Raw genomic sequence first — 12,573 nt, 5'->3', positions numbered from 1 at the left:
AAAAAAAAAAAAAAAAAAAAAAAAAAAAAAACTTCACTCAATGGAGAAAGCAAGCTCAGTGTTAGAAAAAGGGCTACTTAGACTTTTATGTGTATGTATGTATTGTGTAAATGCAAAGCATACTCTGCCCTGGGTTTCTGTCTTCTTTTATAATGCAGAATTACTTCAGCAAGAGGCCACACTGGGCTGCATCTCTTTCTAACTGACCATATCTAGAAGCTGAGGGAAAGGGTAACTGGATGAGAAGGGAAGGAAGGGGACATGGGGGAGACACTTAGAAGGAGAAAAATCCACAGGACTCACACAGTGGATTTGATGAGCTCCCTAAAGACAACTCATCTACCTGAGGAATTCCCCTTGGCGTTCTGAGGAACAAGTAAGGATCTGGGACCATAGAATGTTCCTTCCACAGAGCTCAGTGGTTGGCCTGACTGGGACAGACATCCATCACTTCTAGCCAGGAGAATGCAGGAGAATGGCAGGTGCAGAGGCTGGGAGTCATGTGGAAACCCAGCACCTTTCACCTCTTTTATTTAACCATGTTAAGCCTGTTTCCTGGACCTGATGCAGGGCAGGGGTTCAGTAAATGTTTCCCACTGAGGTTACTACACATGTGGGGTGTTGTTCTTCACAGTCAAAGAGACTATGGGGTGGCCTTCTATTTTATTTCCCACGTAGTGCTGGTTCAGTTGCAGGGAAAGGAGGACTTTCTGGAAAAGATGAGGATTCCTCTAAGCTTCTGAGTATGAGCAGGATTCCAAGACAGGGACAGATAGTTTCAAATAAGAAACCCATCAGGTAACTCAAACAAGGAACATATAAGCGGGGGGGGGGGGGGGTCGGGGATCTAAGGCAATAACAAAAACAAAAAGAGGGGTCAGACAGGAAATAGCAGAAAATGAGGTCAACGGGTTTGTTAACTGAGAGTCAATCACACCAGAGTGGTTTTGTCCTTCGAGGCTGACTCAAAGAGAAAGGAAAAAAAATTGAAATGGGAAGAGAAGACGGGGGTTACAAGAGTACAAATTCTTATTTAAAAACACAAAAAATTAAGGCAGATAAATAAGGCAGTGAGTATGAACATTCTTTAAAAGCCATCAAGAATGAGTTTCACACTGCATTAAAAATCATCTTAAAGTTTTGTACAAATTTCCAGGAAACATCTCCTTTAAGAAACAGCATCAGTACATCTGCTTTGCAAATAGACTAGCGCTATCTTCTGCTCGTCTAGAGTTCTAAACCTCAGATATACAGACCCCCAGAGAATTCATGGATGGCCTTAACAGGACCCACAGACCCCTAAGATTATAAGTCTTATGTGCATTTCTTGGTGGATGGCCACAGTCTTTATTCTTTTAAAAAGCCAATGATTTAAGAAAAGCTAAGAAAAAATGCTCTAAGGAATATAAGTAACTAAGCACTGTAACCTCTTAGGACATCCATGCTGCCCTATGCCACACACACTCACTGATGTGTATACACACACCACATTAATTAGAAGAGTCAACAAAAAATGTAAATACAGTCACGAGCCACATAACAACATTTCAGTCAACAATGGATTGCATGCATGCCAGTGTCCCCCAGACTGCAACAGAGCTGAACAATTCCCATCACCCAGGGATGTGGTAGCCAGCGTAACACCCTAGAGCAACCTATTCGTCACGTGTCTGTGGTGATGCTGTCTAATAAACCTGTGCTGCCAATCATGTGAAAGGACAGCACACACAAAAAGATGCACGGTGCAAGGTATCAACCATGATAACAAAGCACTGGTACTAGTTTATGCATCTGCTATTCTAAACTTCTTCCCATTATTTTAGAGTGTACCTCCTTCTACTTGTTAAACAGAAAAACATACTGTAAAACAGTATGCCATGATACTCCAGCAATAGCCCCATAGATCTCTCGCTTACAGAGTCTGTTCATTCCATCATTTTCTCTTGTGCTTAGCTTAACCTCACATTGTCCTGTTCATCGTGGCCCTAGGAGCAACAGGCTACATACCAAATACATGTAATATTTTGCTATTTAATCAATTCTGTTTGACAGGTGTTCTATTGTAAACAGCAAAAGCAACCCTTTTCAAGATCAGCCCCCCGAATGGACTAGTTATAATTTGGAAAGTGACAGGCTCACCTGATCCCACCTTATTTTCCCCACAGCCTGACACCGTTCTCAATGTGTCACGGCTGACATTGTTCCATTTAAAAATACATTGAGAGAGAAGGAATACACTGTGCTTCGGCTAGCTTCCTCTTAGCACAGAGCAGGCTCCTAGCAAAGGTGATTCTAGAAGAGGACACTTTGGTGGGTGGGGCCGGCAACAAAGGAATCATAAGGGCCATGGTCTGTCAGCTGAGGGTGGAGACCATGAAGAAGTTTCTCCATGTCGCCCACTGGCCGTGGTCTGTACGAGGTCTGTCCACTGGGCCAACACACTCCCATGTGATGATCTCACATGCTTCTTTACTAACACCAAAAATAACAGCATATTCCCAAATGTAGGTGATTTTTCAAAGTAACCTGACTACTGCCACCAACAGATAGATATTGTTTAACAAATAGCTGTCAGACTCAAAAATACTAAGTATACATTTTTTCAAATTCAATCTTTCAAATGTTGGCACAGTAACAAACTGATAAATGTGCACTAATTAAAAAAATAAGCTATTGATCAAAACCTCTGTATTATAAATACATTTAGACTTTGTTAAAATGCAAACAGCAAGTTGTTTTGATATTGTCACAAGATAAATTCCTGACACAGAGACAATTTATTTTGCATATTCCCCTCATAGTTTAATTTCATACAAGCGAGGCACAAGAACTTTTGCATAAGGGATGACAAATAATCTATGAAAGAGGGAATAACTAGAGACTTCGGAAGAGCAAGGTCTTGAGAGAGTGGTGAAGGTCATTCTTGTGAATTGGGACAGTTAATTTTTCTCTCTCATCCCAACAATCCATTATGTCTATAGAAAAGGGCTTCAATTTATCACATTAAAAAAAAAACCTGCTCAATTTTCTTCATTATAACTGGATCTGCATATTTTGACAATGCAACACTTTCATATTCAATATGCAGCTTTATTCATATTAAGACTATGGTAGATAGTCTATAAATATATACATCTGAATAAAATTCAGAAGTATTTATCTTAACTTCTTTATGTACTTGGAAATTACCCTTGGTAAAGAAATTATTAAAAGCACTGAAGAGACTATCCTAATATTTTCTTGTTTGATAATGTCCAATTCATACATTAGCTATATCTAATAAGAAACAGCTTTTGAAAAGATTCATGTTTTCCCATAAAGCTTAGGTTTACCACCTCCTGGCCATTTCCAATACATTAAATGACAAGATTTAGTCACAGCTAATACCCAACATGGCAGGCACAACTGCCAGAATACCTCAGGAGAAGGTTTTACATGACAGTTAAAAGTTCAAAGTATGAAGCTAGAGGTGTAGCTTGCGAAAGAGTGCTTGCCTAGCAATCATGAGGCCCTGGGTTCTATCCTCAGCATCACTGAAAAAAAAAAAAAAAAGAAAAAGAAAAAAGAAAGTGCTTTAATATTTCAAAGTATAAGACCAAACAATTTTATTCAGAGACCCACTTCTGAAAGGTTTACATAACTGAGGGGTTACTCAATATCTGAAGAAAATGAAACGGCAGTTTTTGTATTTAGTGCACAAAATGATGAGGGCTTAATCATTATTAATGCATGGGTCATAAAATAAAAAATAATCTTGCCCTATTTAAGGTACTTTCAATATTTGCATGAGTGTTGCTACAGGTGTAAATTTACATTCAAAACTTAAAAAAAAAAAAAAAAGCTTCATGCTAAAAAGAAACGAATTCCCAGAGACGGTTTTATCAGTAATGTTTAACATACATTTCATAATGCAAAAATCTTTCCGATACGGTGACATTTGGTAGTATAAGAATCAATATAAATATGCACAAAATGAACATTTATAAATTTTTCCACATTTGTTTCTGAATTAAAATCTGATTACATAAACATTTTTCAACCTTTTTCCACAGGCTTAAAAAAAAAAACAAAAACGCACAAATGTCCAATACAAAATACAATGGAAAGTACTATACTTCTTCCAATTTAAAGATAATGGAAAATGAAGATATGTTTCTAACTCAGGAAAGTAGCCATAAAAAAAAAAAAACACTTAAAAAATGATTCATGAAACCAAATATATACTTTTAAGAGCCAAATTTAAAAAACAACAACATACCTCTTTCTATAGGATGTATCTATCAAAAATGTGATAAAAATATACTATGTAAATGGCAACAGTAACATGTCCTGTGATACAGAACTGAGCCAAACAGCCTGCAAAAAATGTCCTCTCACACCACAAAGCTGGTTTTTAATCTTTAGATACTAGACCTGGGGGGAATGGAAAATGCGTATCTCAACAGTGACCTCCAGTGGACAATTTTTGAAATAATTGTCTCCACAAGAAATTTCTTAAAAAAAAAAAAAAAAAAAAGGAAAAAACATTTACAAAGCTGACATTCCCCAATACCATCAAACCCATGGATTGGATTAACGAGAGGACTGAGAAAGGTTTAGCTGTAACACTGACTTAACAGAGAGGGTAACCACCAAGAAGGCAAAGGGCCTCAGAAAGAGCAGGACACAGAGACTCAAAAAGACAATCTTTGGAATAATTGCCAGGTCCCCTTCTTGGAGTATCACGAAGGCAAACAGGCCCTAGGGTGTGTCATCTCAGACTGCTGGGGCTTAGCACAGCTCGCCATCTAATCAATCCATTAATTGACCAGTACGGAGTACCTAATTCATGTTTAAAATATTTTTAGTACTTTTGTGGGGGTGGAATACAAAATGAATAGAAGATGGGGCTCCTCACCACAAGAAACATGATTAATTAATTAATTGTATGAGGAAATTAGTGCATAATTTGGACACATATATACACAAAACTAATTTTGAATGAAAGAGGAACAACCCTGTCCCCCAGTGAGACCCAGAGTAGTAAAGAGAAAAAGTAAAACTGAGTGAGGACTTAGCCAAGCCCAGAAGGGCTACTGAGTAGGGAGAAGGACTCTGGTGTGGCTGTGATCCCAGCCACCTACCTGGGTGTACCCGAACGCCATCACAGCATGCCTCCTCAATTATGAAAGGACCCCAATAGCTGTAAGGGGGACAACGTTACAGTTTAGATATAAGGTGTCCCCAAAACCTCACATGTGAGACAATGCAAGAGGGTTTAGAGGTGAAATGATTGGATAATGAGAGCTTTGACCTAATCAGTGCATTAATCCCATAGCAGGGATTTAATAGGGTGGTAACTGTAGGCAGGGAGGGTGTGACTGGAGGAGGGGGCAGTCACTGGGATATACATTTTGTTCTTGGTGAGTGGAGCTCTGTCTCTCTCTGCTTCCTGATGCCACGTCCCCCTCTGCTTTCCTCAACCACAATCTTTCCACATGATGTTCTGCCACTCCTCAGGCCCAGGGCTATGAAGCCAGTCATCTAAGGACTGAGACCTCTGAAACTATGAGCCCCAAATAAAATTTCCCTCCTCTAAAATTAGGTCAGGTCTTTTGGTCACAGCAACAAAAAAGCTGGCTTGTTCAGACACCAATTTCTAAGACATAACACAGCATTTCTTTGGGGCACTCACAGTCCAGCACATCTGAAGTGAACATATGACCCGTAAAATACAGAAGTCTGTGGCAGCCAGATCCACTCAAGTCCCTGTATCAGTTAACTCCCAAGGAACTGCCAGGTCCCAACAGTCCCCACTCTTGTTTCCTCTTTGGTGTTCCCTGTCAGCCCTCTCCTTCCTTCAGTTTGCACAGAAATAACTGGAAAGCCCCATGCGCTCAGCCACAGGTACTAAACCAGACTAAGAAATGGTTCCTGCTTTCAAAAAAGGTGAACCACTCTAGTTGGGGACAGAGAAGAAACATGTTGCACATGAAGCTTTTCCAAGGACAAGGAACTGCACTGGGGCTGAGGAACCTACAGGGTTTCCTCAGGGGCTGGGGCTGAGAGGGGCTGGGAGGAGAGTTGCCAAGTGGAGCAGAACAGTTGGGGGCCTCCAGGAGGGGACAGGGGAAAGCTGCTCCAGATGGAAGTAGGAAAGGCAGGAGGGAAGTGAGCACAGGTGCACAGGGAAGAAACAGTCTTCCTCCAGCAGCCGTGGGGAAGAAGGCTGGATGGGATGTGGGGCTAGATCAGCACAGTCTCTAGAAGTCAGGCAGACAGCACCTGGCACTAGGCATGTGCACTGATGTGAACAGGCACCGAGACGAACGTGTTGAAAGGATCTTTACTCTAGGACTGGGGGTGTAGCTCAGCAGTACAGCATTTGCCTAGCATGCATGAGACCCCAGTTCTATCACCAACACTGCAAAAAAAAAAAAAAAAAGGTAAAATAAAAGGATCCACTCTCTGAAACTCTATCCACTGGATCAGAATTCCCCTGTTGGGTTCCTAGCCTGCACCTGGCCAATCAGAGAAGCAAGGCAGTAGTAAAAGGATCTACTTGCTCCTGTGTCCCACCTCCTGACTACATCACATATGCAAATCAGGGAAAGCTGCTGTGGACATTGATTTCCCCACTGACTTCACCAAACCCATCAAACGCAGCCACAGTACCCCAGGTTTAAATTAAACGGCTTTATTGTAATAATGATGACACTCAAACAGTGATAGCTTGATCAACTTGAAATATTTTTATGTAGGTAAGAAACTTTAAGAATTTCTGCCCACAAAATCTTGGGGTATTTCAGGATCATGCAGCCCACTGTAGGCTTTCCCGTGGCCTTGTGTGTACTACCTATCAAAGTCAAAATCACCAACAAGAAAAGGGACTTCAACTCAGTGCCACAACGATCAGACGCCCCTGCAAATATTAACTCAAGTAAGCGGAGTCAGTGTCCCCAGATCAAGGCCTCGGCTGGAGTAGGCTAGTCACTCATTCTGTAAGCACCAAGCAGAAATGTCAGAGAGCAGTATAATTGGCAGAGCAAGAGAAAAACACAAATACTTTAGTGAGATAAAAGGGGGTGCTGGGGGGTTTATCTTTTGAGTCCCAGCGGTTTTAATGTAGCCTTGTCAGGCAGCCCCTATTAAAAACAATGGAAAATGAAAGACACTGATTAGACGGAAAAGTGACAGGAGGGTGTGCTCAGCCACTTACATTTAATGCATATTTATATTTCCATCAAATGGACATATTTACTATAAACACTTGAAAAACCATAGCAAAGTCATTCATTTAAATGCCAGAAAAATAGTAAAAGATGCTAATTTGACCTTAGTGGAACAGATTGGGTGTCAATGACACCACTTGCAATGGCTTGAAACAGAATTTACCAAGACGATTAATTAGAGTTTACTGGATTAGGTCAAGAGTGTCTCAAATGGAGAGAAAAAACAAAGAACAATAAAAAAAACAGGGAGGGGAGAAATATGAAGTTTGGATTCTTTCACGGTCAATGGCCTCTTTAAAAGCCCACACCATTTAACTTTTTATTTATGCCCCTCTTAACTTATCTAATATCATAGGCCTGGAGAAAGAAACTGATCCATTGATTCCTGAGATTTCTCTCTCTGCCAACAGATAAAAAAGAAATAAACTGCAACTATTTGAAAGATTTTTTTTAAAGGACAGATCAATGGATGATATAACAGGAACAAGGCAGGTTTGCCTTTCACACTTACACATAATCTGTTTTGTTACAATAATGACACAGATCTAACAATGGTCAGTGCATCAGTTAAGCAATACCTTTGTAAACTGTGCAGTGAAGAGTGTCAAGAATGTTTTGCTGTCTTGGGGAATTTAGAAATCCAAAACAAATGGCAAATCCCCTCACAACTGGGATTAGGGTATCACAAAAACAAGGGAACTCACAACATGTTGCAGATTATAATGTTCACACGTGACCTGCAGGTCTCACTTTCAGCTTCTGAGGCCACTGCCACTTACATGTGTCCATTGTGCCACTCTGCCTTTGCTGTATAAATCTGCACTTTAGCTAAAAATGAGCTAATCTGCCTGTTTCCTGCACATGAGGGGCCCTCACTCACTGCCACTCTTGATTCTCCATAATCAACAGCTCTGTGACACTGCTCCAAGCCATATATAACGCACACACACATAAATTCACAACACAAATCCCTCAACATGACACTCTGCTCAACTTCATTGGACTCCGAAAGCACTCGAACAAATCTTGCCACATGATTAGAAAACCATTCAAGTCTGCAGGAAATATGGCGAGCTCAAAGATGTGACAGTCAATTAGGAATGAGAAAGGAGAGAGGGTCCCTGTCATTAAAATCTTTAGAGCCACAGCACTAAGAATAAAATGGCCCATCATTCACCTAAGATATTCTCATTAAAACAGATATTAATTCCACTGCATGTTAACCACACCACGACACTGTTCATGCCCAGGAGAAGTTTTAGGTGGGCAGGGGGACTAGCCTCAAATATTACCAAAATGCAGATGCAAATGTATAGGACCTGACAATCTGAGAATTTTTTCTCCCCATCAAGCAGGGAAGGAAACCTGTTCAACATTTAAGTCTTCCTCTCCTGAAGAGAAGCCTAGATAAAAACCAAAGAACTTTCAGGCTAATACTTTTGACAATTTTTTTTTTTTTTTTTTTTTATGCAATGTTAACCAATAGTTCAGCATTTCTGGTCACCATGGCTTTTACCATCCCTGAGTGAAGCCACTTCCAGACAAACAGTCTCATTTTCTCTATACAGAAAAGAGTTCTTTGATAGCTGAGTTGACTATAAAATACAGGAAGACACCATGCTCATATTTCTTAGTTGTCCACTAAATAAACTTTAAATTTCCCCAAAATCATTTTTCATTAGTTTCTTTAAAGTTAACAACAGGATCAGCAGTACCACACATAACATTCTCCCAAAGTGAGAAACTTTATAACAAAAAAGACAAAGTGAACTTACTTGTGAGTTTGTTGTGGCTGAGGACCAGTTGTGTGATGTGGGACAAGGAGACTGTAAAAAGAAACAGAAAAAAAATTAAAAATCACATTCAGGAAACGTATCCAAATTATACTTGTGCCCCCAGCAGGTAAACTGCTAAATTATCTTTACAAGCTGAACTGGTACCACTCAAAATGGAAACTGGATTCATAAGACTATCTGCTAAATGTTAAACCAAATGAAGAAGAGTGATGCAATCAAAGGTGCAATTAGCACAGCAAGTCAGAGCTAAAGAGATTAATGTCACAGGTTCAAACTTTATAAGGGCCACTTAGCTATGCTTGGCAACCTGGTCTTGGGGCCTAATATTGTCCATCTATCTCCAAAACATGTGCAACTCAGAAAAAGCCAAGGTACAGAGTAGCACAAGGCCTCACCTATGCTTCACCATATTGAAACAGAGGCAGCACGTGTTAATCTCGGTCCACCGACCACCATCATCCAGAAACTCTCCATGCACTGTCAGATGATCAGGGGGAAAAAGCCCTCACGATTTCCTCTACACATATTTTGGTTGACATTTCAGAGACTCAGTTTAAAACGCAGACTGCTTACCAGCTTCAAATATTATCATGATGTTTAATCTGCTCAACGAGATTACATTTGCAAAAGAATATTTTTTTTCTAACTGTAAAGAAAGAAAATATATACAGATCCACACAAATTTGAGAGAGAGAGAGAGAGAGAGAGAAAGGGAAAACCCTTCCACTTTAGGTTCTAAAACTTCACTGTGGGCAGCTTCACATATACACACCATTTATGTAAAAAAGAGACCTAGAACTTTTTCCAATATTCTCTCTATAAGAACATTCTTTTAATGCTCTAGAGATTTTTCCTTAAAGGAATGATAAGGGAAAAAAAATGTTTTCAAAAATAGTCTCAAGGTTGGATTTGTATCCCAGCATACTTAGGAAATAATGAGCATGAATCACTCCTGATTACAACTTTTGTATGCTTTTTGTTTTAACGTTATCACAAAGTTATAGAAAAGTTCAAAATATAATCCAAAAATGTGTTTTCCTGGCCTAAAGCTCTGAGATCCAGCGGCTGGCCTGAGGCCCTACAACTTGGGGGCATACTTCCTACAGACCAAAACATTAGAACCATCATAATCAAAGAAGTCAATCTGACATGTGACCATGAGCCCCCACCCCAGAAAAGCCACGGCTGCTTCTTTTATGAAAAGAGCCACTTCACGGTCTGTGTTGCCTGCAGTCAGATCTCTCTGGCCTCCTTTTTTCTGTGGCCTTCTCTCTCCTTGACGTGGACAACCAACTGGGTAAACTGCAGGCCACATCATTTCACATTATGTCCTCCCTAGGAATTGGATGAGTGTCCCCCCAAAAGGTCCATCCTGAAGACATGGTAGAGACACTGAGAGATGCTGTGGACCTTCAAGAGGTGGGCCCAGTGGGAGGTCCTTCGGTCCCTGTGGGTGTGTCCTCAAAGGGGCCTGAGTGACCTTGGTCTCTTCCCCTGTCGCCCTCTTTCTCTGCTTCCTGGCTGGAGAGGAGAAGGCTCCCTTAAACACACACTCTGGCCACCTGCACCAGAGGTCAAAACTGATGAGGCTGCCCAATCTAGAAAATCTAAAAGGTCCTACTGTGGTTGCATTACATTTCTACTGATGGCACTGGTTCAGCAGGCAGTAGCCAGGGATGCTGATGAACGTCTTCCTACAAAGCCCAAGATGGACCAACCCACGACAAAGAAATATTCAGACTAAAATGGCAACAGTGTTTATTTTAAAATATGATTTTCTTTGTCTTCATATGGTTTTGTGGTTTCCTATTTTAGTCAAGGGATTATGATCCCTCACTGTTTATGTTGATGCTCAAACAGTGTCTCATATGGAGTCCATCCACGCTGGCTTCTAAGTCCTTTCAACATGTCCCTATCCTTCTTTAAGCACATCCTTGCTTTCTGATATTCTGGCTTATCTTGCACTTTTTCTGACACAGTCCAGGAATCAGCAATTTCTCCAATAAGCTCTGGTTCTTTTCTGTGGGAAATGTGGTTTGTAAGCCAAATTCTGGGTACCAGTTGTGCTAGCTGTTACTGGGGAATCAGTAATCTCAGCTCCTCAGTGGACAGAACTAGGAAACACACACACACACACACACACACACACACACCCTAAAATCAATATTGATTTTACTGTCTATTTATGTTATTAAAAACCTGCAGTTCACTCCAGCATATCTGAGTCCAATATACACAAGACTCATTCTATTTTTTAATTCCTTCTCTAACAGTGAGAACTCTGGTTCTCATTATCTTTAACCTATCTACTTAGGTTATTGTTAAACCATTACCTATTTCATCCCTATATATAACTGCATAAAATAAAGTTCTCTTACAGCAAGACTGGGGCATCTCCATGCTCATTTCCAAGTACACCCGTACTGATTCACAGTCACCAGTGACCCATCTTCAAGTTGGAAACACCTCTGAGGCCCCTCAGGGACATGCAGACCTGTGGCCCATACCTGGCTACAGAGTCTAGGAGGCCCACATGACCACACACGCATACAAGACACTGCTGACGTTATGGACCAGAAGCTCCTGGAACCAAGTTCCTCCCACATGTCCTGATGGTTTGTAACTTGGAAATGAAATGTGTCCTGTGCACCTAGGAAATGACCCTGGGGGGCTGCATCAGGGAGCCTCTTGGGCACCGGTGCTTACCTGAGCTTACCTTCTTCTACTGAGTGGCCACTTCATTAAGTCCTAATGAGGATGAACCTGGGGAATGCTTCCAACTACTGCGCGTGTGCACAACTATGGTAACAACCTGCCTTTCCCGCCCTTCCTCCTGCTCGGATGACCTCCTCATCTGGCTCAGAGGCTGACTCTCATGCCTGGCTCCCCTCCACCAGGCATTTCCCTTGTCACGCCTGGGCTCAAACTTCCCCACCAACAGGGCTGTTCTCACCATCACCTGTTCCCACGTTCCATCCTAGGTCACCCCCCAAAAGGTCTCTCTTTGTCTGTCCCAAACAATAGCTAACTACAAAAACAGGGAGGAAAGAGTTCAAGAGAAACGAGTATTTCTGGGGTTTTTAAAAAGAATCATGATGGCAGCTTCCCATATGATGTTTAAGACTCCAGATGTTGTGGAAAATCTTACACATTTTTATTAGTAAGAGTTAAGATTTTCTTGTCCACTAGATAAAGCATTCCTTATCTGAGATAAGAATCCGATATGGAAAAAAAAAAAGTCTCAAAAGACTCCCTGACACCACACAAGATTAAAAAGAGTCCAATGAATCAGTTAAGATTATGCCCAGCTTCATGTGGGAGCAACAACAAATAACAGGGATTACACGGGAGTTTCTTCCTCATGTGCACACAGTCCACACACTCCTGGTGACTGGCTGCTCGGCCATCCCTGCGTGGACTGAGTGTTTGTGGTCTCTCTCCACCAGTGAAAACAAGGAAAAGGCCCTCACCAGACAACAAATCTGTTGGCACCTTAACCTTGGGCATGTAGACTTCAGAACTGTGAACAAAAATTCTCTGTTATTTAAAGCTCACAGTCTATGGTA

At 41.1% G+C, this 12,573-nt stretch overlaps 1 protein-coding gene across 5 annotated transcripts in view; it reads right to left on the bottom strand.

The window, feature by feature from the left end:
- The window catches only part of Rsu1 (Ras suppressor protein 1), a 182,449-nt gene that overhangs the window by 152,123 nt on the left and 17,753 nt on the right, over positions 1-12,573 (bottom strand). For 4 of the 5 annotated variants that reach the window (XM_015483410.2, XM_048809054.1, XM_015483409.2 and 1 more), the window contains exon 3: positions 8,987-9,037. In XM_015483410.2, the coding sequence (XP_015338896.1) occupies positions 8,987-9,037 (51 nt within the window). Of the gene's footprint in view, positions 1-2,882; positions 2,986-8,986; positions 9,038-12,573 lie in introns of those variants that run through there. The other variant, XM_048809053.1, reaches the window with a different exon arrangement.

Source organism: Marmota marmota, unplaced genomic scaffold (genome assembly GCF_001458135.2).
Source record: "Marmota marmota marmota unplaced genomic scaffold, marMar, whole genome shotgun sequence".
Classification (NCBI taxonomy): domain Eukaryota; kingdom Metazoa; phylum Chordata; class Mammalia; order Rodentia; family Sciuridae; genus Marmota; species Marmota marmota.
The sequence above is the reverse complement of the archived record's forward strand: the minus strand, read 5'-3'. Positions and strand labels throughout refer to the sequence as shown.